This window comes from Salvelinus fontinalis, chromosome 11 (assembly GCF_029448725.1).
Source record: "Salvelinus fontinalis isolate EN_2023a chromosome 11, ASM2944872v1, whole genome shotgun sequence".
Classification (NCBI taxonomy): domain Eukaryota; kingdom Metazoa; phylum Chordata; class Actinopteri; order Salmoniformes; family Salmonidae; genus Salvelinus; species Salvelinus fontinalis.
This window is the reverse complement of record NC_074675.1, coordinates 59,371,211-59,398,154: the sequence shown is the minus strand read 5'-3', so window position 1 is coordinate 59,398,154 and position 26,944 is coordinate 59,371,211. Positions and strand designations below refer to the sequence as shown.

General features: G+C 50.1%; 1 protein-coding gene and 1 non-coding gene across 2 annotated transcripts; both read left to right on the top strand.

Moving 5' to 3' along the window:
• Window positions 1-1,509: 1,509 nt before the first annotated feature.
• On the top strand, window positions 1,510-26,885 carry mepceb (methylphosphate capping enzyme b). The gene is made up of 5 exons (XM_055939156.1): window positions 1,510-1,710; window positions 2,475-4,397; window positions 24,789-25,013; window positions 25,566-25,674; window positions 25,953-26,885. Exons 2-5 carry the CDS (start codon window positions 2,523-2,525, stop codon window positions 26,003-26,005), a joined length of 2,262 nt encoding a protein of 753 aa, XP_055795131.1. The 5' UTR covers window positions 1,510-1,710; window positions 2,475-2,522; the 3' UTR covers window positions 26,006-26,885.
• Window positions 8,187-8,261, top strand: trnaa-ugc (transfer RNA alanine (anticodon UGC)). Its single transcript has one exon. It is a non-coding gene; the product is annotated as a tRNA-Ala (tRNA).
• Window positions 26,886-26,944: the final 59 nt, after the last annotated feature.

Below are 26,944 nucleotides of genomic sequence, written 5' to 3'. Positions count from 1 at the left end.
CCACTCTGTGGACGTTGTCATGGGTAGTGCCCACTCTGTGGACGTTGTCATGGGCAGTGCCCACTCTGTGGACGTTGCTATGCTTTGTAGTTTGGCCAGTTTCGTGGGCAGTGCCCACTATGTGGACGTTGTCATGGGCAGTGCCCACTCTGTGGACGTTGTCATGGGTAGTGCCCAGTCTGTGGACGTTGTCATGGGCAGTGCCCACTCTGTGGACGTTGCTATGCTTTGTAGTTTGGCCAGTTTCGTGGGCAGTGCCCACTATGTGGACGTTGTCATGGGCAGTGCCCACTCTGTGGACGTTGTCATGGGTAGTGCCCACTCTGTGGACGTTGTCATGGGCAGTGCCCACTCTGTGGACGTTGCTATGCTTTGTAGTTTGGCCAGTTTCGTGGGCAGTGCCCACTATGTGGACGTTGTCATGGGCAGTGCCCACTCTGTGGACGTTGTCATGGGCAGTGCCCACTCTGTGGACGTTGTCATGGGCAGTGCCCACTCTGTGGACGTTGCTATGCTGTGTAGTTTGGCCAGTTTCGTGGGCAGTGCCCACTATGTGGACGTTGCTATGCTTTGTAGTTTGGCCAGTTCCGTGGGCAGTGCCCACTATGTGGACGTTGCTATGCTTTGTAGTTTGGCCAGTTTTGTGGGCAGTGCCCATTCCGTGGATGTTGCTATGCTTTGTAGTTTGGCCAGTTCCGTGGGCAGTGCCCACTCTGTGGATGTTGCTAAGCTTTGTAGTTTGGCCAGTTTCGTGGGCAGTGCCCACTCTGTGGATGTTGCTATGCTTTGTAGTTGACCTAGTTTCATGTGGGATTATGGTGACTGGATGGGTTCAGTAAAGACTACGTTTTCCCGAGTTAGGCAACTTTTCAACCCGTTGTGTGCAAAACGTTCACTGTTTTGTCGTGTGTTCTGGCAGGTATTGAAAAAATACATTACCCATAAGCCGTGTTCCTTACACATGGGCAAGATGCGGGAGGAGGGGTGGGTGGGGGAGGGGAACCGCTTAATATAAGACACATCTTTGTTGTCTATCGTTACCAAATATGCTCTCTTTCATACTATTGACTAGTTTAACTGGTGGGGGTATTCATAAACGATCTGCAGTAAAATATAGCTTTCGCTAACTGCCTTCTTGTTGACATGGGCTGGGGTGTCCGTTTCAGATCCCTGTTCTGTCGCTAACAAACAACTTCCTCGACACGCACAGACTGAACTAACACGGATCTGAGTGGTTCAGTCGGTGTCTGTATCAAATATAGCGTTGATTAACATAATTTAAACGTTTATTGGGCTAAATGACACGCCAAAATCGATGAGTTGACAATTCTGACAGGCAGAGGCGGGGATACCTCTCCTAAGAAGGCGGGACATAATCATATTTCCAAGCCGATGCTAAGATTCCATTGGTCACTTTGAGGAGGTCGGGCCCCAGAGAGAACAGCTATTGGTCGGATAGTATGTCGCCCATGGCGTGTGTGTTTGCAGGGGCATATAAAGAGCGTGGCTCCGCTGAAACTCAGCGATAAATAGCTAAGCTCAAGCAGTTGTAGAAACGTTTCAGAGTTTAGAGAGCGAGAGAGAACTCAGTAGCTTACATACATACATACATACATACATACACACACACAGATAACTGATCAGACAGGACGACAAAAATGTAATGGTCTGACGCAAACGATTTTTTTTTCTTCGGAAGGGGTCTTTCATGTAGGTGTTATGATTTCGATCTGATTGTGTACTTTAGTAGGAAGTGCATGAGGTCAGGTTTACTCGCAGTAGGAGAACGTTAGGAAACCTCTCGCTAAGTCAGTTGATGGGTGTATTTTTGTTGTCTTTTTTAAAGCGTTCAGTGTCTCGGGGGAGGGAGCCGCCGTGGAGAGAGAAGGCGGGGAGAGAGAGCAGCTTCGGTCGGGGAAGGCAGTGTGTGTGTATGTGTGTGTGAGGGGGGCCTGGCCGTTCGGCTGTCACTCATTGTGCGTGGTTGCGCGGTTTTCCACGCAGCTCGCGCTTCTGCTGAATTATTCATGAGAATGAGTGACGACTGAATCCGAGGACGTGTTTATGCAGATTAGCTGTTCTATTTCAATACGCGGGAGGCGGAGCCACGCACGGCACGTAGAGGGGGAGTGTGGGGTTGGAGAACTCTCACACCGCTCACAGAGCTTGGCCTGTTAGATAGTTTGGCTGTGCACCTTGTCTCTGTCTAGGCGTGAGAGCAGCGTGAGGAGAGACTGACAGTCAGAAAGAGAGAATTATACAAAAGTAACAGGTTTGGAGGGAAGTGTTTCATATGGCTGGCTCCCTGTTATCTTGTAAATAGTGCACTACTTCTGACTAGAGCCCTACGTGTGGCAGCTTGACTCAGTTCAAAAGTAGTGCACAAAAAGGGAACAGAGTGTCATTTGAGATCAGCTGTTTTTTAAAATCTGGTGTGTAAATGACCCTTAACTCCTCCCACTTCCTGTCTGTAGATCGATGCCATTGGCCGAGGCGCCTGCAGTGTCTCCCACAGGAAAAAGATGATCAGGATGTCATTGGACAAAGAGACTGTTCTACCGCGTGATGGGCGGGGCGACGCTGCTGTCCCAGAAGGCCCTGCGTCAGGAGGAGGAGGGAGGGAGGGGGGAGTGGACAGGGTGGGTGGGGTAATGATGTCCCCTCACCCTCCCTGTCTGGGACCAACCGGTTTCACCGGAAGTATGGTTCTAACGGAACAGCCACATCCCCACGGCCCCAAAACAAGAAGTACACAGCCCCTAAAGACCAAAAACGGCCTCCAGCCCCCCCACAACAACCCCCAGGTCTTCCCTCCAGGACAGCAGCAGCGAATGGGGAAGCGGCGCTACTCCCTGGGCGGCAGCTTCAAGCACCCGGGCTTCGGGAAGCGTCGTCGCCGCGCCAACAGTGACATTCAATCAGACCCTGTCCTTCCCTCCAACTTCCTGTTGGGCGGGAACATTTTCGACCCGCTGAACCTCAATTCTTTATTGGATGAGGAGGTGAGCCGCGCGCTGAATGCCGAGACGCCCAAGTCCTCACCCCTACCGGCCCGGGCCAGAGACCCTGTAGAGATCCTGGTACCGCGTGACATCACAGACCCCCTGAACCTGAAGAGTGGGGGAGGAGAGGAGGGGGGAGGGGTGCTGGTCTCCCCCATGAAAAACAGGAAGAGACACCGCAACCGTCACCACGGAGGAGGAGGAGGAGGAGGGGGGGCGCAGCCTGAACCCCCCATACAGGCTGAAGGGTCAAAGGTAGAAGCTGGGGGTGATTCAGGGACAGGAGGTGAGATGTTAGCTCTGTTCCCTGCTAGCGTTAGCGTCAGTGTTACTGGTGAGCTAGCTGCAGTACCGGAGGTTCCCAAAGAGGGCCTCTCTGGAAGCGTAGTACCACAGTCTCCTCTGCCCTACGAACTCAACACCACCATCAACTGTCGGGATGAGGTAGTTCCGCCCATTCTGCCCCGGAGACACACCCACCCGCCACTTGGCTCCACCTCTAAACCCCGTCCCCAAGGCGACGGAGGCCATCGGCAGCGTAAACGGCGGCGTACCACCTCAACGAGGTCTGACCATTCGTCGGTTACTCCGACTCCCGCCCTCACCACTGCCCCACCCAACACCTTCCACACCCCCCTGGTGCCAGGGTCAGGCCTCAGAGGTCAGAGGTCAGGGTCAGTGGTGGTAGGTCAGCAGCAGGCCCAGAGCTCCTTCCACCAGAAACCCCAGAAGAAGAAAAACAGGTTCCAGCACGGCAACTACAGCCGTTATTACGGCTACCACGGTTACTACGGTTACCGTGATGGGCAGGTGGGGCGGTTTGAGGACCCTCGTCTGGGCCTGCTTCGACCCGATTGGTTCAGAGGGAAGACGGTGCTGGACATTGGCTGCAGCACCGGTCACCTGACCCTGGCCATCGCACGCCACTTTAACCCGACCCACATCCTGGGTATTGATGTAGACGGGCGGCTGGTGCACGCCGCTAGGCAGAACATTCGCCACTTCCTGTCCGAACGACTCACACAGGACGCCAGGGGTAGGGAGGAGGGGATGGGGGAGAGAGGGGGAGAGAGTAAACAGAAAGCGGAGACCGCTGAGCAGAGTGAAGGAAGAACACAGAGCGGAACTAAGATGGCGTCCGGTACGGCTGAGAAGAAGATGGAGGAGGAGGAGGAGGGTCAGAACGAGGAGTGTAGCGCTCTAGAGGAACTGAAGAGAACCCTGTCGTTGCTGTCGCCCTCGAGTGGCCCCCGGGGTGTAGGTCGCCCTCTCCCTCCGTTCCCCCTCTCCTTCAGGGTGTGTCGGGGTCCCATCGCTGCTCCCCCCCTCTTCCCCCCCTCCCCCCTGGCCCACGGAACACCTGGAACATTCCCCAACAACGTCTCCTTCATAACGGTAAGAGAGTGTGTGTGTGTGTGTGTGTGTGTGTGTGTGTGTGTGTGTGTGTGTGTGTGTGTGTGTGTGTGTGTGTGTGTGTGTGTGTGTGTGTGTGTGTGTGTGTGTGTGTGTGTGTGTGTGTGTGTGTTGATATGGTATAGGTCATAGGTGGACTTCATGAGCTGATAATAATATATGGGATTTAATGCAACTTTCTAAAAACCTGTACCGCAGAAAGAGAATTAAACAATAGAATTTAAATGTAAAGTACATAGCTAGAGGTGAGTAAGAGGGCTGAGCTAAGCTGAGGGGAAAGCCAGACTGAACAGGTGGTATTTGAGCTGTTATAACATGTATATCCAGCCTCTATGAGCTGTTATAACATGTATAAGTAGTCTGAGTTTTCTGTGTTTCTGCTGTAAGCTACTAGCCTCCATCTTATAGGACAAGATGGCCTCTCTGTCTGCCTCTGTCTGTGCTGGAAACCTGATGTTGAATTGTATTTTATTCCATGTTAGGCAGAAATGAGCCAGAATGCTGAATAAAATAATATATTAACTTTACCGGTTGTCTGTGTGGTTGGTCTTTTTGAAAGCGCTGGTTGTGCCTTCAGATTTCTGTCACCTGAAGCAGAACCATGTGAACACCAGCTGGGCTAGTGTTCACGTGTCTTGTTCAGGTGTCTTGTTCAGGTGTCTTGTTCATGTGTCTTGTTTAGGTGTCTTGTTCAGGTGTCTTGTTCAGGTGTCTTGTTCACGTGTCTTGTTCAGGTGTCTTGTTCAGGTGTCTAGTTCAGGTGTCTTGTTCAGGTGTCTTGTTCAGGTGTCTTGTTCAGGTGTCTTGTTTAGGTGTCTTGTTTAGGTGTCTTGTTCAGGTGTCTTATTCAGGTGTCTTGTTCAGGTGTCTTGTTCAGGTGTCTTGTTTAGGTGTCTAGTTCAGGTGTCTAGTTCAGGTGTCTAGTTCAGGTGTCTTGTTCAGGTGTCTTGTTCAGGTGTCTAGTTCAGGTGTCTTGTTCAGGTGTCTAGTTCAGGTGTCTAGTTCAGGTGTCTTGTTCAGGTGTCTTGTTCAGGTGTCTTGTTCAGGTACTTCAGGTGATACACATCTTGAGGCACTACCAGCGCTTTGAACAGTTGTTGTAATTATCCTGTGGATATATTTTCTCACATTCCTACCTGCAAAAAGACCAACTACACGAACAACCGGTTATGTTAGTTGAAATATACATTTATTCAACATTCTGGCTTGTGAAGGTCGTGACAGGAAACTGGCCTGGTTCAAACTGTCATTTCTGCGAAATGTAGAATTCTATGCAATTCAAAGTCGGGTTTCCAGGCGATCTTTCTCTCTCGGGCAATTTAAATAGAAGTGTGACCTAGAGTTGAGCTGCTGAGAGAGATGTGTTGACACAGGCCAACAACCATCACTCCCTGCAACACACACACTTCTGTCTCTGTAAGGACTTGCGTTTTCTGAAGCAGTTTACCACAGATTCAAACTGTGATTCTGCTAGAAGGAATTAGGTCTGCATCACCTTGTGGTTACGTCTGTTTGTTGTGTGGAAGACAGAAAGAGGCCTACTTTGTCTGAAGCCTGCACTGGGCTGCGGCTGTGATCGACTGCACTGGGCTGCGGCTGTGATCGACTGCACTGGGCTGCGGCTGTGATTGCCGGCCTGTGTGTGAGTGCTTGTACACCTGTTAGTGTGTGTGTTTTGCTGGAGACAGCTGGAGCGATTCCCTGTAAAGTGACTATACATACATAATAAACAGTGAGTAGGGGGTTCAGCAGTCTTATGGCTTGGGGGTAGAAGCTGGTGGACCTGGACTTGGCGCTCCGGTACCGCTTGCCGTGGGGTAGCAGAGAGAACAGTCTATGACGTGGGTGACTGGAGTCTTTGACAATTTTTGGGCCTTCTTCTGACACCGCCTGGTATAGAGGTCCTGTATGGCAGGAAGCTTGGCCCCAGTGATGTACTGGGCCGTACACACTACCCTCTGTAGCGCCTTACGGTCAGATGCCGAGCAGTTGCCATACCAGGCGGTGACACAACCTGTCAGGGTGCTCTCGATGGTGCAGCTGTAGAACCTTTTGAGGATCTGGTGACCCATGCCAAATCTTTTCAGTCTCCTTAGTGGGAAAAGGTGTTATCGTGCCCTCTTCACGACTGTCTTGGTGTGTTTGGACCATGATAGTTTGTTGGTGACAGCAAGGAACTTGAAACTCTCGACCCGCTCGACTACACTAATGTTAATGGGGCGTGCTCGGTCCTCCTTTTCCTGCAGTCCACAATCAGCTCTTTTGTCTTGCTCACATTGAAGGAGAGGTTGTTGTCCTTGCACCACACAGTCAGGTCTCTGACCTCCCTATAGGCTGTCTCATCGTTCTCGGTGATCAGGCCTACCACCGTTGTGTTGTCGGCAAACTTAATGATGGTTTTAGAGTCGTGCTTGGCCATGCAGTCGTGGCTGAATAGAGAGTACAGGAGAGGACTAAGCACACACCCCTGAGGGGTCCCCGTGTTGACGATCAGTGTGTGTTGTTACCTAATCTTACCACCTGGGAGCGGCCCGTCATGAAGTCCAGGATCTAGTTGCAGAGGGAGCTGTTTAGTCCCAGGGTCCTTAGCTTAGTGATGAGCTTTGTGGGCACTATGGTGTTGAACGCTGAGCTGTAGTCAATGAACAGCATTCTCACATACAGTTGAAGTCGCAAGTTTACGTACTGTACACCTTATCTAAATACATTTAGTTTTTACAACTCAGTTTTTCACAATTTCTGACATTTAATCCTCGTAAAAATTTCCTGTCTTAGGTCAGTTAGGATCACCACTTTATTTTAAGAATGTGAAATGTCAGAATAATAGTAGAGATAATGATTTTTTTTAGCTTTTATTTATTTCATCACATTCCCAGTGGGTCGGAAGTTTACATACACTCAATTAGTATTTGGTAGCATTGCCTTTAAATTGTTTAACTTGGGTCAAACGTTTCGGGTAGCCTTCCATAAGCTTCCCACAATAAGTTGGGTGAATTTTGGCCCATTCCTCCTGACAGAACTGGTGTAACTGAGTCAGGTTTGTAGGCCTCCTTGCTCTCACACACTTTTTCAGTTCTGCCCACACATTTTCTATACGATTGAGCTCAGGGCTTTGTGATGGCCACTCCAATACCTTGACTTTGTTGTCCTTAAGCCATTTTGCCACAACTTTGGAAGTATGCTTGGGGTCATTGTCTATTTGGAAGATCCATTTGCGACCAAGCTTTAACTTCCTGACTGATGTCTTGAGATGTTGCTTCAATATATCCACATCATTTTCCTACCTCTTGATGCCATCTATTTTGTGAAGTGCACCAGTCCCTCCTGTAGCAAAGCACCCCCACAACATGATGCTGCCACCCCCGTGCTTCACGGTTGGGATGGTGTTCTTCGGCTAGCAAGCCTCCCCCTTTTTCCTCCGAACATAACGATGGTCATTATGGCCAAACAGTTTTATTTTTGTTTCATCAGACCAGAGGACATTTCTCCAAAAAGTATGATCTTTGTCCCCATGTGCAGTTGCAAACTGTAGTCTGTCATTTTTATGGCGGTTTTCAGGTTATGTCGATATAGGACTTGTTTTACTGTGGATATAGATACTTTTGTACCTGTTTCCTCCAGCATCTTCACAAGGTCCTTTGCTGTTGTTCTGGGATTGATTTTCACTTTTCGCACCAAAGCACGTTCATCTCTAGGAGACAGAACGCGTCTCCTTCCTGAGCGGTATGACGGCTATGTGGTGCTTGTACAGATGAACCGTGGTACCTTCGTGGTCCCGTGTGGCTCAGTTGGTAGAGCATGGCGCTTGCAACGCCAGGGTTGTGGGTTCGATTCCCACGGGGACCAGTACAAAAAAAAAGTATGAATGTATGTACTTGTAAGTCGCTCTGGATAAGAGCGTCTGCTAAATGACTTAAATGTAAATGTAAATGTAAATGTATCTTCAAACTCACACTCATTCTTCTGTTTAATAAATGTATTGTATAGTGTGTGTGTGGCAGGCTTACAATGATAGCAAAAAAACAACATTTGAGAGTGCGCTGACCCTGGTGCTAGAGGGGGTACGCAGGTGGAGGTTGAAATGGGTACATTAAAAAGTTTGGGAACCACTGATATAGATAAACACTCTTGATAGATAGTGTGGTCTACAGCTTATCATGAGGTACTCTACCTCAGGCGAGCAATACCTCGAGACTTCTTTAATATTAGACATCGCATACCAGCTGTTATTGACAAATAGACACACACCCCCACCCCTCGTCTTACCAGACGTAGCTTCCATGTCCTGCCGATGCACGGAAAACCCAGCCAGCTCTATATTATGTGTCGTTGTTCAGCCACGACTCAGTGAAACATAAGATATGACAGTTTTTAATGTCCCGTTGCTAGATTAGTCTTGATCGTAGATCATCCAGTTTATTCTCCAGTGATTGCACGGTGGCCAATAGAACGGATGATAGAGGCAGGATAACCACTCGCCGACGAATCCTCACCCCGACCTCCGCCCCCTGTACCTCCGTCTTTTCTTCACGTGAATGACGGGATTTGGGCCTGGTCTCGGAGAAGCAGTATATCCTTCGCGTCGGACTCATTAAAGAAAAACTCTTTGTCCAGTTGGAGGTGAGTAATCACTGTTCTGATGTCCAGAAGCTCTTTTCCGTCATAAGAGACGGTAGCAGCAACATTATGTACTAAATAAGTTACAGACAAAGGTGGAAAAACAAACAAAATAGTACAGCTGGTTAGGAGCCCGTAAAATGGCAGCCATCACCCTCCTGCACCATTATCTTCCGGTTTGTTCCACCTGAGCGAGTCTGACCAATCAGAGACTACTATGATGACACACCAAATGATGACCACCATTCAGAGACTACTATGATGACACACCAAATGATGACCACCAATCAGAGACTACTATGATGACACACCAAATGATGACCACCAATCAGAGACCACTATGATGACACACCAAATGATGACCACCAATCAGAGACCACTATGATGACACACCAAATTATGACCACCAATCAGAGACTACTATGATGACACACCAAATGATGACCACCAATCAGAGACCACTATGATGACACACCAAATTATGACCACCAATCAGAGACTACTATGATGACACACCAAATGATGACCACCAATCAGAGACCACTATGATGACACACCAAATGATGACCACCAATCAGAGACCACTATGATGACACACCAAATTATGACCACCAATCAGAGACCACTATGATGACACACCAAATGATGACCACCAATCAGAGACCACTATGATGACACACCAAATGATGACCACCAATCAGAGACCACTATGTCGACACACCAAATGATGACACACCAATCAGAGACTACTATGATGACACACCAAATGATGACCACCAATCAGAAACCACTATGATGACACACCAATCAGAGACCACTATGATGACACACCAAATGATGACCACCAATCAGAGACCACTATGATGACACACCAGATGATGACCACCAATCAGAGACTACTATGATGACACACCAAATGCATTTGATGGATTCTTTTTGTCTTCTGCCTCTTCAGGGGAAAGGAGTCCAAAAGTCACTGAAAGTAATCACATTGTTACTGAGTTTTGGGAATCAAAAAAGTTACATTACTGATTTTATAATTTTGGACAGGTAACTGGTAACTAACGGATTACATTTAGAAAGAAACCTAGCCAACCCTGCTCCCACTAGTCCAGACTTCCTCTTTCCCTCTGCCAACTGGCCTCTCTCTCTCTTTTTCTCACTCCTTCTTGTTATTCTGCCAGTTGTGCTGGCAGCTACACTATTTTGCGCTCCACACATGTTTTGTGAGGTTGTGTGTGTGTTTTGACGTGGTTGCTGTTTGGTAGGTGTGTGTGTGTGTGTGTGTGTGTGTGTGTGTGTGTGTGTACGATGTGATCATGTCAATATTTTCCTTTGTAGCTCGGGGGGTGTTTGTCACTGGTGTGGAATGTGTGAGTTACCTCTGACCTCTAACCCCAGAGTTGCACAGTGGACCTTAAACTCTCCCCTTCTCTCGCTCTCTCTCCCCTCCTCCCTTTCTTCCTCTCTCTCTCTTTCCCTCTCTCTCTCCCCTCCTCTCTTTCTTCCTCTCTCTCTCTTTCCCTCTCTCTCTCCCTCCCCTCCTCCTCCCACCTTCCCTCCCTCATCTCTCTCTCTTTCCCTCCCTCTCTCTCTCCCCTACCCTCTTTCTTCCTATCTCTCTTTCCCTCTAGCTCTCTCTCCCCTCCTCTCTTTCTTCCTCTCTCTCTCTTTCCCTCTCTCTCTCCCCTCCTCTCTTTCTTCCTCTCTCTCTTTCCCTCTCGCTCTCTCTCCCCTCCTCTCTTTCTTCCTCTCTCTCTCCCTCCCCTCCTCCTCCCACCTTCCCTCCCTCATCTCTCTCTCTTTCCCTCTCTCTCTCCCCTCCTCCCTTTCTTCCTCTCTCTCTCTTTCCATCTCTCTCTCTTTCCCTCTCGCTCTCTCTCCCCTCCTCCCTTTCTTCCTCTCTCTCGCTTTCCCTCTCTCTCTCCCTCCCCTCCTCCTCCCAACCTTCCCTCCCTCATCTCTCTCTCTCAATTCAATTTTCTTTACAGTGTATGTATTTTCAGAATAAACTATGTAAGAGAACAACACGCGGTCCTTTGTCGATCAGCCGTATGAAAGCCGTTACACCAGCATCCCGTTTGCCCCAATGCTTTTGCCAAGTTTGCCATTTCAAATGATAAATGGTACAATGTAACATCTGGTACAGCCTCCTACATCCCTTGGTGAGCACATCCTCATCATATTAAACTAGCAACACTCCACTTATGGTCCGTGAGGCACTCGAAAGACTAAACTAGACTACCCAGAGTCCCCCAAACACACGGGCTACCTTCATTTGTATAGTAAACAGCCTACAAATTGAACTTGTATTTGACCTTGTCTCGTCGTCTTTATCTAGGCCAAACACCTTGCTCTAGCAAGAATCTCTCTCTGCCTCCACGTTGTCCTTGAAAATCATTTGATTTCCCTTCCCAAGTAAAGAGCAGGCTGGGAATGCCAGCGTAGCCAGACGTTCTTCTCGTGTCGTTGTTTCTTCGCCGTTGCAAACTTCTTCCTCTTCATTGCCAGTTCCTTGGACAGGTCCGGGGGAAAAAGACAGCCGGCGGCCTTCTCACTGAACGCCACCCTTTTCTTTCGCTGCTTTAAGTACCTCGTCCCGGGCTGTAGATCGTAGGAAGCGTCTGAGAACCGCCCTCGGGGGCCCATTCTCGTCAGGCGTGGATAAGCTGCGATGGGTTTGTTCAATTTAGAATTCGTGCCTGTCGTCAAAAGTTCTACTGCGATCATTTTCTGCACACACAAGATTAGTCCCCAGCCAGCCTCACTCCGCTCTTTCACATGAACCGATCTCACTGTATTTCGCCTCAAGTTCTTCAACACGATTTCACAATCTGTCCAGCTTTTACTCGTGATTCTTATTACCCTACTCCAGACGGGAGACGGCGTCCTCCACTGTGGAAATCCGTCCCTCTGCCCCATTCATCCTCTCTTGTACTGCATCAACTTTTTCCTTTTAGCTCGGTAGTTGTTTTTATCTTGGAGACATCGGATGCTACATCCAACAAAATCATGTCCATCTCTCCCATTTGCTCAAATAGATCTTTCAGATTTACCGATTTTCTCTGGGCGTGTTTATCCATGTCTTCGTGGGGGGGATTCGGGAGGACTTTGTTTGTTTGCTAGTTGGTTTTTCATTCTGTGAATACCACGTGTTAGACTTAAAGAAGTTAGACTTAAAGAAGTTAGACTTAAAGAAGCTGACATTGCAATAATGTGGGACGTTTCAAAATGTAAATGATCTTTACATTAAACTCTACTTCAAGTCAATATATTAAGACAGAAATGTAAGTGTATGCCGTTGAATTTCAGTATTTACATGTGGGTATGAGGAGATATCTCTAACCCCTACTCCCTAGCCCCTACTCCCTACTCTCTAACCTCTACTCTCTAACCCCTACTCTCTAACCCCTACTCTCTAGCCCCTACTCTCTACTCTCTAGCCCCTACTCTCTAACCCCTACTCTCTAGCCCCTACTCTCTACTCTCTAGCCCCTACTCTCTAACCCCTACTCTCTAACCCCTACTCTCTACTTCCTAACCCCTACTCTCTAGCCCCTACTCTCTAACCCCTACTCTCTAGCCCCTACTCTCTACTCTCTAGCCCCTACTCTCTAACCCCTACTCTCTAACCCCTACTCTCTACTCTCTAACCCCTACTCTCTAACCCCTACTCTCTAACCCCTACTCTCTAGCCCCTACTCTCTAACCCCTACTCTCTAACCCCTACTCTCTAACCCTTACTCTCTACTTCCTAACCCCTACTCTCTAGCCCCTACTCTCTAACCCCTACTCTCTACTTCCTACTCCCTACTCTCTAACCCCTACTCCCTACTCTCTAACCCCTACTCCCTACTCTCTAGCCCCTACTCTCTAGCCCCTACTCTCTAACCCCTACTCTCTAACCCCTACTCTCTAACCCCTACTCCCTACTCTCTAGCCCCTACTCTCTAACCCCTACTCTCTAACCCCTACTCTCTAACCCCTACTCTCTAACCCCTACTCTCTAACCCCTACTCCCTACTCTCTAGCCCCTACTCTCTAACCTCTACTCTCTAGCCCCTACTCTCTAGCCCCTACTCTCTAACCCCTACTCTCTAACCCCTACTCTCTAACCCCTACCCCCTACTCTCTAACCCCTACTCTAACCCCTACTCTCTAACCCCTACCCCCTACTCTCTAACCCCTACTCTCTAGCCCCTACTCTCTAACCCCTACTCTCTAACCCCTACTCTCTAACCCCTACTCCCTACTCTCTAGCCCCTACTCTCTAACCTCTACTCTCTAGCCCCTACTCTCTAGCCCCTACTCTCTAGCCCCTACTCTCTAACCTCTACTCTCTAGCCCCTACTCTCTAGCCCCTACTCTCTAACCCCTACTCTCTAACCCCTACTCTCTACTTCCTAACCCCTACTCTCTAGCCCCTACTCTCTAACCCCTACTCTCTAACCCCTACTCTCTACTCTCTAGCCCCTACTCTCTAACCTCTACTCTCTAGCCCCTACTCTCTAACCCCTACTCTCTAACCCCTACCCCCTACTCTCTAACCCCTACTCTCTACTCTCTAACCCCTACTCCCTACTCTCTAGCCCCTACTCTCTAACCTCTACTCTCTAGCCCCTACTCTCTAGCCCCTACTCTCTAGCCCCTACTCTCTAACCCCTACTCTCTAACCCCTACTCTCTAACCCCTACCCCCTACTCTCTAACCCCTACTCTAACCCCTACTCTCTAACCCCTACCCCCTACTCTCTAACCCCTACTCTCTAGCCCCTACTCTCTAACCCCTACTCTCTAACCCCTACTCTCTAACCCCTACTCCCTACTCTCTAGCCCCTACTCTCTAACCTCTACTCTCTAGCACCTACTCTCTAGCCCCTACTCTCTAGCCCCTACTCTCTAACCTCTACTCTCTAGCCCCTACTCTCTAGCCCCTACTCTCTAACCCCTACTCTCTAACCCCTACTCTCTACTTCCTAACCCCTACTCTCTAGCCCCTACTCTCTAACCCCTACTCTCTAACCCCTACTCTCTACTCTCTAGCCCCTACTCTCTAACCTCTACTCTCTAGCCCCTACTCTCTAACCCCTACTCTCTAACCCCTACCCCCTACTCTCTAACCCCTACTCTCTACTCTCTAACCCCTACTCTCTACTCTCTAGCCCCTACTCTCTACTCTCTAGCCCCTACTCTCTACTCTCTAAACCCTACTCTCTACTCTCTAGCCCCTACTCTCTACTCTCTAGCCCCTACTCTCTAACCCCTACTCTCTAACCCCTACTCCCTACTCTCTAACCCCGACTCCCTACTCTCTAGCCCCTACTCTCTAACCTCTACTCTCTAGCCCCTACTCTCTAACCCCTACTCTCTAACCCCTACCCCCTACTCTCTAACCCCTACTCTCTACTCTCTAACCCCTACTCTCTAACCCCTACTCCCTACTCTCTAACCCCTACTCTCTACTCTCTAGCCCCTACTCTCTACTCTCTAGCCCCTACTCTCTACTCTCTAACCCCTACTCTCTACTCTCTAGCCCCTACTCTCTACTCTCTAGCCCCTACTCTCTAACCCCTACTCTCTAACCCCTACTCTCTAACCCCTACTCTCTAGCCCCTACTCTCTAACCCCTACTCTCTAACCCCTACTCTCTAACCCCTACTCTCTACTCTCTAACCCCTACTCTCTAACCCCTACTCTCTAACCCCTACTCTCTACTCTCTAACCCCTACTCTCTACTCTCTAACCCCTACTCTCTAGCCCCTACTCTCTAACCCCTACTCTCTAACCCCTACTCTCTACTCTCTAACCCCTACTCTCTAGCCCCTACTCTCTACTCTCTAACCCCTACTCTCTAGCCCCTACTCTCTACTCTCTAACCCTTACTCTCTAACCCCTACTCTCTAGCCCCTACTCTCTAACCGCTACTCTCTACTCTCTAACCCCTACTCTCTAGCCCCTACTCCCTACTCTCTAGCCCCTACTCTCTACTCTCTAGCCCCTACTCTTTACTCTCTAGCCCCTACTCTCTACTCTCTAGCCCCCTACTCTCTACTCTCTAGCCCCTACTCTCTAGCCCCTACTCTCTAACCCCTACTCTCTAGCCCCTACTCTCTAACCCCTACTCTCTAACCCCTACTCTCTAGCCCCTACTCTAGCCCCTACTCTCTACTCTCTAACCCCTACTCTCTAGCCCCTACTCTCTACTCTCTAGCCCCTACTCTCTAGCCCCTACTCTCTACTCTCTAGCCCCTACTCTCTAGCCCCTACTCTCTAACCCCTACTCTCTAGCCCCTACTCTCTAACCCCTACTCTCTAGCCCCTACTCTCTACTCTCTAGCCCCTACTCTCTAGCCCCTACTCTCTAGCCCCTACTCTCTACTCTCTAGCCCCTACTCTCTAGCCCCTACTCTCTAACCCCTACTCTCTAACCCCTACTCTCTAACCCCTACTCTAGCCCCTACTCTCTACTCTCTAACCCCTACTCTCTAACCCCTACTCTCTACTCTCTAGCCCCTACTCTCTACTCTCTAACCCCTACTCTCTACTCTCTAGCCCCTACTCTCTACTCTCTAGCCCCTACTCTCTACTCTCTAACCCCTACTCTCTAGCCCCTACTCTCTAACCCCTACTCTCTACTCTCTAACCCCTACTCTCTAACCCCTACTCTCTAACCCCTACTCTCTAGCCCCTACTCTCTAACCCCTACTCTCTAACCCCTACTCTCTAACCCTTACTCTCTACTTCCTAACCCCTACTCTCTAGCCCCTACTCTCTAACCCCTACTCTCTACTTCCTACTCCCTACTCTCTAACCCCTACTCCCTACTCTCTAACCCCTACTCCCTACTCTCTAGCCCCTACTCTCTAGCCCCTACTCTCTAACCCCTACTCTCTAACCCCTACTCTCTAACCCCTACTCCCTACTCTCTAGCCCCTACTCTCTAACCCCTACTCTCTAACCCCTACTCTCTAACCCCTACTCTCTAACCCCTACTCTCTAACCCCTACTCCCTACTCTCTAGCCCCTACTCTCTAACCTCTACTCTCTAGCCCCTACTCTCTAGCCCCTACTCTCTAACCCCTACTCTCTAACCCCTACTCTCTAACCCCTACCCCCTACTCTCTAACCCCTACTCTAACCCCTACTCTCTAACCCCTACCCCCTACTCTCTAACCCCTACTCTCTAGCCCCTACTCTCTAACCCCTACTCTCTAACCCCTACTCTCTAACCCCTACTCCCTACTCTCTAGCCCCTACTCTCTAACCTCTACTCTCTAGCCCCTACTCTCTAGCCCCTACTCTCTAGCCCCTACTCTCTAACCTCTACTCTCTAGCCCCTACTCTCTAGCCCCTACTCTCTAACCCCTACTCTCTAACCCCTACTCTCTACTTCCTAACCCCTACTCTCTAGCCCCTACTCTCTAACCCCTACTCTCTAACCCCTACTCTCTACTCTCTAGCCCCTACTCTCTAACCTCTACTCTCTAGCCCCTACTCTCTAACCCCTACTCTCTAACCCCTACCCCCTACTCTCTAACCCCTACTCTCTACTCTCTAACCCCTACTCCCTACTCTCTAGCCCCTACTCTCTAACCTCTACTCTCTAGCCCCTACTCTCTAGCCCCTACTCTCTAGCCCCTACTCTCTAACCCCTACTCTCTAACCCCTACTCTCTAACCCCTACCCCCTACTCTCTAACCCCTACTCTAACCCCTACTCTCTAACCCCTACCCCCTACTCTCTAACCCCTACTCTCTAGCCCCTACTCTCTAACCCCTACTCTCTAACCCCTACTCTCTAACCCCTACTCCCTACTCTCTAGCCCCTACTCTCTAACCTCTACTCTCTAGCACCTACTCTCTAGCCCCTACTCTCTAGCCCCTACTCTCTAACCTCTACTCTCTAGCCCCTACTCTCTAGCCCCTACTCTCTAACCCCTACTCTCTAACCCCTACTCTCTACTTCCTAACCCCTACTCTCTAGCCCCTACTCTCTAACCCCTACTCTCTAACCCCTACTCTCTACTCTCTAGCCCCTACTCTCTAACCTCTACTCTCTAGCCCCTACTCTCTAACCCCTACTCTCTAACCCCTACCCCCTACTCTCTAACCCCTACTCTCTACTCTCTAACCCCTACTCTCTACTCTCTAGCCCCTACTCTCTACTCTCTAGCCCCTACTCTCTACTCTCTAAACCCTACTCTCTACTCTCTAGCCCCTACTCTCTACTCTCTAGCCCCTACTCTCTAACCCCTACTCTCTAACCCCTACTCCCTACTCTCTAACCCCGACTCCCTACTCTCTAGCCCCTACTCTCTAACCTCTACTCTCTAGCCCCTACTCTCTAACCCCTACTCTCTAACCCCTACCCCCTACTCTCTAACCCCTACTCTCTACTCTCTAACCCCTACTCTCTAACCCCTACTCCCTACTCTCTAACCCCTACTCTCTACTCTCTAGCCCCTACTCTCTACTCTCTAGCCCCTACTCTCTACTCTCTAACCCCTACTCTCTACTCTCTAGCCCCTACTCTCTACTCTCTAGCCCCTACTCTCTAACCCCTACTCTCTAACCCCTACTCTCTAACCCCTACTCTCTAGCCCCTACTCTCTAACCCCTACTCTCTAACCCCTACTCTCTAACCCCTACTCTCTACTCTCTAACCCCTACTCTCTAACCCCTACTCTCTAACCCCTACTCTCTACTCTCTAACCCCTACTCTCTACTCTCTAACCCCTACTCTCTAGCCCCTACTCTCTAACCCCTACTCTCTAACCCCTACTCTCTACTCTCTAACCCCTACTCTCTAGCCCCTACTCTCTACTCTCTAACCCCTACTCTCTAGCCCCTACTCTCTACTCTCTAACCCTTACTCTCTAACCCCTACTCTCTAGCCCCTACTCTCTAACCGCTACTCTCTACTCTCTAACCCCTACTCTCTAGCCCCTACTCCCTACTCTCTAGCCCCTACTCTCTACTCTCTAGCCCCTACTCTTTACTCTCTAGCCCCTACTCTCTACTCTCTAGCCCCCTACTCTCTACTCTCTAGCCCCTACTCTCTAGCCCCTACTCTCTAACCCCTACTCTCTAGCCCCTACTCTCTAACCCCTACTCTCTAACCCCTACTCTCTAGCCCCTACTCTAGCCCCTACTCTCTACTCTCTAACCCCTACTCTCTAGCCCCTACTCTCTACTCTCTAGCCCCTACTCTCTAGCCCCTACTCTCTACTCTCTAGCCCCTACTCTCTAGCCCCTACTCTCTAACCCCTACTCTCTAGCCCCTACTCTCTAACCCCTACTCTCTAGCCCCTACTCTCTACTCTCTAGCCCCTACTCTCTAGCCCCTACTCTCTAGCCCCTACTCTCTACTCTCTAGCCCCTACTCTCTAGCCCCTACTCTCTAACCCCTACTCTCTAACCCCTACTCTCTAACCCCTACTCTAGCCCCTACTCTCTACTCTCTAACCCCTACTCTCTAACCCCTACTCTCTACTCTCTAGCCCCTACTCTCTACTCTCTAACCCCTACTCTCTACTCTCTAGCCCCTACTCTCTACTCTCTAGCCCCTACTCTCTACTCTCTAACCCCTACTCTCTAGCCCCTACTCTCTAACCCCTACTCTCTAGCCCCTACTCTCTACTCTCTAGCCCCTACTCTCTACTCTCTAGCCCCTACTCTCTACTCTCTAGCCCCTACTCTCTAGCCCCTATTCTCTACTCTCTAGCCCCTACTCTCTACTCTCTAACCCCTACTCTCTACTCTCTAGCCCCTACTCTCTACTCTCTAACCCCTACTCTCTACTCTCTAGCCCCTATTCCCTACTCTCTAGCCCCTACTCTCTACTCTCTAGCCCCTACTCTCTACTCTCTAGCCCCTACTCTCTACTCTCTAGCCCCTACTCCCTACTCTCTAGCCCCTACTCTCTACTCTCTAGCCCCTACTCTGTACTCTCTAGACCCTACTCTCTACTCTCTAGCCCCTACTCTCTAGCCCCTACTCTCTAACCCCTACTCTCTAGCCCCTACTCTCTAACCCCTACTCTCTAGCCCCTACTCTCTACTCTCTAGCCCCTACTCTCTAGCCCCTACTCTCTAGCCCCTACTCTCTACTTCCTAACCCCTACTCTCTAGCCCCTACTTCCTAACCCCTACTCTCTAGCCCCTACTCTCTAGCCCCTACTCTCTAGCCCCTACTCTCTACTTCCTAACCCCTACTCTCTAGCCCCTACTCTCTAGCCCCTACTCTCTAGCCCCTACTCTCTAGCCCCTACTCTCTAGCCCCTACTCTCTAGCCCCTACTCTCTAGCCCCTACTCTCTAGCCCCTACTCTCTACTCCCTAACCCCTACTCTCTAGCCCCTACTCTCTAGCCCCTACTCTCTAGCCCCTACTCTCTACTCTCTAACCCCTACTCTCTACTCTCTAACCCCTACTCTCTACTCTCTAACCCCTACTCTCTACTCTCTAACCCCTACTCTCTACTCTCTAACCCCTACTCTCTACTCTCTAACCCCTACTCTCTACTCTCTAACCCCTACTCTCTACTCTCTAACCCCTACTCTCTACTCTCTAACCCCTACTCTCTACTCTCTAACCCCTACTCTCTACTCTCTAACCCCTACTCTCTACTCTCTAACCCCTACTCTCTACTCTCTAACCCCTACTCTCTACTCTCTAACCCCTACTCTCTACTCTCTAACCCCTACTCTCTACTCTCTAGCCCCTACTCTCTACTCTCTAGCCCCTACTCTCTAGCCCCTACTCTCTAACCCCTACTCTCTAACCCCTACTCTAGCCCCTACTCTCTACTCTCTAACCCCTACTCTCTAACCCCTACTCTCTACTCTCTAGCCCCTACTCTCTACTCTCTAACCCCTACTCTCTAGCCCCTACTCTCTAACCCCTACTCTCTAGCCCCTACTCTCTACTCTCTAGCCCCTACTCTCTACTCTCTAGCCCCTACTCTCTACTCTCTAGCCCCTACTCTCTAGCCCCTACTCTCTACTCTCTAGCCCCTACTCTCTACTCTCTAACCCCTACTCTCTACTCTCTAGCCCCTACTCTCTACTCTCTAACCCCTACTCTCTACTCTCTAGCCCCTACTCCCTACTCTCTAGCCCCTACTCTCTACTCTCTAGCCCCTACTCTCTACTCTCTAGCCCCTACTCTCTACTCTCTAGCCCCTACTCCCTACTCTCTAGCCCCTACTCTCTACTCTCTAGCCCCTACTCTGTACTCTCTAGCCCCTACTCTCTACTCTCTAGCCCCTACTCTCTAGCCCCTACTCTCTAACCCCTACTCTCTAGCCCCTACTCTCTAACCCCTACTCTCTAGCCCCTACTCTCTACTCTCTAGCCCCTACTCTCTAGCCCCTACTCTCTAGCCCCTACTCTCTACTTCCTAACCCCTACTCTCTAGCCCCTACTTCCTAACCCCTACTCTCTAGCCCCTACTCTCTAGCCCCTACTCTCTAGCCCCTACTCTCTCCTTCCTAACCCCTACTCTCTAGCCCCTACTCTCTAGCCCCTACTCTCTAGCCCCTACTCTCTAGCCCCTACTCTCTAGCCCCTACTCTCTAGCCCCTACTCTCTAGCCCCTACTCTCTAGGCCCTACTCTCTAGCCCCTACTCTCTAGCCCCTACTCTCTACTTCCTAACCCCTACTCTCTAGCCCCTACTCTCTAGCCCCTACTCTCTAGCCCCTACTCTCTACTCTCTAACCCCTACTCTCTACTCTCTAACCCCTACTCTCTACTCTCTAACCCCTACTCTCTACTCTCTAACCCCTACTCTCTACTCTCTAACCCCTACTCTCTACTCTCTAACCCCTACTCTCTACTCTCTAACCCCTACTCTCTACTCTCTAACCCCTACTCTCTACTCTCTAACCCCTACTCTCTACTCTCTAACCCCTACTCTCTACTCTCTAACCCCTACTCTCTACTCTCTAACCCCTACTCTCTACTCTCTAACCCCTACTCTCTACTCTCTAACCCCTACTCTCTACTCTCTAGCCCCTACTCTCTACTCTCTAGCCCCTACTCTCTAGCCCCTACTCTCTAACCCCTACTCTCTAACCCCTACTCTCTAACCCCTACTCTAGCCCCTACTCTCTACTCTCTAACCCCTACTCTCTAACCCCTACTCTCTACTCTCTAGCCCCTACTCTCTACTCTCTAACCCCTACTCTCTACTCTCTAGCCCCTACTCTCTACTCTCTAGCCCCTACTCTCTACTCTCTAACCCCTACTCTCTAGCCCCTACTCTCTAACCCCTACTCTCTAGCCCCTACTCTCTACTCTCTAGCCCCTACTCTCTACTCTCTAGCCCCTACTCTCTACTCTCTAGCCCCTACTCTCTAGCCCCTACTCTCTACTCTCTAGCCCCTACTCTCTACTCTCTAACCCCTACTCTCTACTCTCTAGCCCCTACTCTCTACTCTCTAACCCCTCTCTCTACTCTCTAGCCCCTACTCCCTACTCTCTAGCCCCTACTCTCTACTCTCTAGCCCCTACTCTCTACTCTCTAGCCCCTACTCTCTACTCTCTAGCCCCTACTCCCTACTCTCTAGCCCCTACTCTCTACTCTCTAGCCCCTACTCTCTACTCTCTAGCCCCTACTCTCTACTCTCTAGCCCCTACTCTCTAGCCCCTACTCTCTAACCCCTACTCTCTAGCCCCTACTCTCTAACCCCTACTCTCTAGCCCCTACTCTCTACTCTCTAGCCCCTACTCTCTAGCCCCTACTCTCTAGCCCCTACTCTCTACTTCCTAACCCCTACTCTCTAGCCCCTACTTCCTAACCCCTACTCTCTAGCCCCTACTCTCTAGCCCCTACTCTCTAGCCCCTACTCTCTACTTCCTAACCCCTACTCTCTAGCCCCTACTCTCTAGCCCCTACTCTCTAGCCCCTACTCTCTAGCCCCTACTCTCTAGCCCCTACTCTCTAGCCCCTACTCTCTAGCCCCTACTCTCTACTTCCTAACCCCTACTCTCTAGCCCCTACTCTCTAGCCCCTACTCTCTAGCCCCTACTCTCTACTCTCTAACCCCTACTCTCTACTCTCTAACCCCTACTCTCTACTCTCTAACCCCTACTCTCTACTCTCTAACCCCTACTCTCTACTCTCTAACCCCTACTCTCTACTCTCTAACCCCTACTCTCTACTCTCTAACCCCTACTCTCTACTCTCTAACCCCTACTCTCTACTCTCTAACCCCTACTCTCTACTCTCTAACCCCTACTCTCTACTCTCTAACCCCTACTCTCTACTCTCTAACCCCTACTCTCTACTCTCTAACCCCTACTCTCTACTCTCTAGCCCCTACTCTCTACTCTCTAGCCCCTACTCTCTACTCTCTAGCCCCTACTCTCTACTCTCTAGCCCCTACTCTCTAACCCCTACTCTCTACTCTCTAGCCCCTACTCTCTACTCTCTACTCTCTACTCTCTAGCCCCTACTCTCTACTCCCTACTCTCTAGCCCCTACTCTCTAGCCCCTACTCTCTAGCCCCTACTCTCTAGCCCCTACTCTCTACTTCCTAACCCCTACTCTCTTGCCCCTACTCTCTAGCCCCTACTCTCTACTCTCTAGCCCCTACTCTCTACTCTCTAGCCCCTACTTCCTAACCCCTACTCTCTAGCCCCTACTCTCTAGCCCCTACTCTCTACTTCCTAACCCCTACTCTCTTGCCCCTACTCTCTAGCCCCTACTCTCTACTCTCTAGCCCCTACTCTCTAGCCCCTACTCTCTACTTCCTAACCCCTACTCTCTAGCCCCTACTCTCTACTCTCTAGCCCCTACTCTCTAACCCCTACTCTCTACTCTCTAACCCCTACTCTCTACTCTCTAGCCCCTACTCTCTAGCCCCTACTCTCTAACCCCTACTCTCTAGCCCCTACTCTCTAACCCCTACTCTCTACTCTCTAGCCCCTACTCTCTTGCCCCTACTCTCTACTCTCTACTTCCTAACCCCTACTCTCTACTCTACTTCCTAACCCCTACTCTCTAGCCCCTACTCTCTAGCCCCTACTCTCTACTCTCTAGCCCCTACTCTCTAGCCCCTACTCTCTACTCTCTAACCCCTACTCTCTAGCCCCTACTCTCTACTCTCTACTTCCTAACCCCTACTCTCTACTCTCTACTTCCTAACCCCTACTCTCTAGCCCCTACTCTCTACTCTCTAACCCCTACTCTCTAACCCCTACTCTCTACTCTCTAACCCCTACTCTCTAGCCCCTACTCTCTAGCCCCTACTCTCTACTCTCTAGCCCCTACTCTCTAGCCCCTACTCTCTACTCTCTAACCCCTACTCTCTAGCCCCTACTCTCTAGCCCCTACTCTCTAACCCCTACTCTCTAGCCCCTACTCTCTACTCTCTAACCCCTACTCTCTAGCCCCTACTCTCTACTCTCTAACCCCTACTCTCTAGCCCCTACTCTCTACTCTCTACTTCCTAACCCCTACTCTCTACTCTCTACTTCCTAACCCCTACTCTCTAGCCCCTACTCTCTAGCCCCTACTCTCTACTCTCTAGCCCCTACTCTCTAGCCCCTACTCTCTACTCTCTAACCCCTACTCTCTACTCTCTAACCCCTACTCTCTACTCTCTAGCCCCTACTCTCTACTCTCTAGCCCCTACTCTCTACTCTCTAACCCCTACTCTCTACTCTCTAACCCCTACTCTCTACTCTCTAACCCCTACTCTCTACTCTCTAACCCCTACTCTCTACTCTCTAACCCCTACTCTCTGCTCTCTAACCCCTACTCTCTACTCTCTAACCCCTACTCTCTACTCTCTAACCCCTACTCTCTGCTCTCTAACCCCTACTCTCTACTCTCTAACCCCTACTCTCTACTCTCTAACCCCTACTCTCTACTCTCTAACCCCTACTCTCTACTCTCTAACCCCTACTCTCTACTCTCTAACCCCTACTCTCTACTCTCTAACCCCTACTCTCTACTCTCTAACCCCTACTCTCTACTCTCTAACCCCTACTCTCTACTCTCTAACCCCTACTCTCTACTCTCTAACCCCTACTCTCTACTCTCTAGCCCCTACTCTCTACTCTCTAGCCCCTACTCTCTACTCTCTAACCCCTACTCTCTACTCTCTAACCCCTACTCTCTACTCTCTAACCCCTACTCTCTACTCTCTAACCCCTACTCTCTACTCTCTAACCCCTACTCTCTACTCTCTAACCCCTACTCTCTACTCTCTAACCCCTACTCTCTACTCTCTAACCCCTACTCTCTACTCTCTAACCCCTACTCTCTACTCTCTAACCCCTACTCTCTACTCTCTAACCCCTACTCTCTACTCTCTAACCCCTACTCTCTACTCTCTAACCCCTACTCTCTACTCTCTAACCCCTACTCTCTACTCTCTAGCCCCTACTCTCTATTCTCTAGCCCCTACTCTCTAACCCCTACTCTCTACTCTCTAGCCCCTACTCTCTACTCTCTACTTCCTAACCCCTACTCTTTCGGTTGGCACTGTTACCTTGCTTTGGGGTGAAGTTTCCACCCGGTACAGATGTAGCAACAGCTTCCCCTCCCCAATCCTTCATTTTTTCCAGAAGCACACATACACACACACACACACACACACACACACACACACACACACACACACACACACACACACACACACACACACACACACACACACACACACACACACACACACACACACACACACACACACACACACACACACACACAGTTTTACCAGTGTGTATCTAACCTTGTCTGTTTCCTAGGGTGATTACATGGAGGACAGAGAACCATGTCCTCATGGTGGCGACGTCACCGCAGGATATGATGTCATCCTGTGTCTGGGTGTGACCAAGTGGGTCCAACTGCACGGTGGCGATGGGGGCGTGGTCAGATTGTTCAGACAGATCTATACAGACCTCCGACCAGGCGGCATGCTCCTCCTGGAACCACAACCCTGGAGCTCCTACTGCCGCAGCAAGAACATCACGGTACACACACACCATCACGGAACACACACACCATCACGGAACACACACACCATCACGGAACACACACACCATCACGGAACACACACACCATCACGGAACACACACCATCACGGAACACACACACCATCACGGAACACACACACCATCACGGAACACACACACCACCATCACGGAACACACACACCACCATCACGGAACACACAAACCACCATCACGGAACACGCACACCATCACGGAACACACACACCATCACGGTACACACACAACATCACGGTACACACACACACACACCATCACGGTACACACACACCATCACGGAACACACACACACACACCATCACGGTACACACACACCATCACGGTACACACACACCATCACGGTACACACACACCATCACGGAATACACACCTCCACCACGGAACACACACATACCATCACGGTACACAGGTATCTCGACCCCAGGTATCCCGACCCCAGGTATACCAGGGAGCAGAAAGGTGTTTGGAACTTCTACAGTGTATGACATCATCATGATGTGTTGTGTTTCCTAGGAGACGACGTACAGGAACTACTGCGATATCAGACTGAGACCTGACAACTTCTGTTGTTACCTGACCTCTACTGTGGGCTTCACCTGTTACAGACTACTGACTGATACAGGTAACTGTGTGTGTGTGTGTGTGTGTGTGTGTGTGTGTGTGTGTGTGTGTGTGTGTGTGTGTGTGTGTGTGTGTGTGTGTGTGTGTGTGTGTGTGTGTGTGTGTGTGTGTGTGCTTGAGTTAACTGTGTGTGTGTGTGTTAACTGTGTGCTTGTGTTAACTGTGTGTGTGTGTGTGTGTGTGCGTGCTTGTGTTAACTGTGTGTGTGTGTGTGTGTGTGCTTGTGTTAACTGTGTGTGTGTGTTAACTGTGTGTGTGTTAACTGTGTGTGTGTCCCAGGATTCCAGAGGCCAATCTACCTGTTCCACAAAGGCCCCGCCCCCAGGAAGTGACTGGGTCAAGATCCGACACGTGAGTGCCGAAGCACCGCAGGAAGTGGACCGCTGCCAAGAGCGCTGTCTCCATGGAAACAACCGCCCAGCTGGTATGATTGGTGGACGCTCACCACTACCTGAACTCTGGTGGAACGCGTGATTGGATGAGAGGAGCTTCTAATGACTCATAACTGATTGATCAGTCAGGCAGACTGACAAAACTATTAATCAATGATTAGTTAGTCAGTCAGATTGACAGAACTATTAAGACTGAACTAGAGACTTCTAAACCACACAGTTCACAGCCAGGGGACTCTCCTATCTCCCTCCCCTCAGTAAACTGTCTACTGAGACGTGGCGTCCTGGTTGAGCCCTCTGCAGAGCCAGTTTCACCCTCTCTGATTCAACCCCACTGAATGAACAGGGAGCCTGGAGGAGGAAGTAGAAACTAGAACCACAAGGAGCCAAGCCGGGCCTGAGTGTGTCTCTGCCAGTTCTTCTCCAGCGTGTGTACGAGGAGGCATGTGATTATATATATATGTGTGTGTGTGTTTCTGTGTGTATGAGGGAGGGTGTGTGTGTGTGTGTGTGTGTGTGTGTGTGTGTGTGTGTGTGTGTGTGTGTGTGTGTGTGTGTGTGTGTGTGTGTGTGTGTGTGTGTGTGTGTGTGTGTGTGTGTGTGTGTATGAGGGAGGTTGTGTGTGTGTGTGTGTGTGTGTGTGTGTGTGTGTGTGTGTGTGTGTGTGTGTAATTAACAAGCTGATGTTTCTTTATAAAAGTGTTCTTCCTAGTGTGTGTTCTGAGAGGTGGGACTTCCTCCCTGCCTAATGAGGTCATTTCCTTCCAGACTCATCCATGTTTTAAACAGTAACCTGCTACAATAAACGGTCTTCTTCTGATCCAGTGTGCTTGTGTGTGTCAGGCTTGTTGTTAAGCACTGCCTCTAGGTACCAGTTTG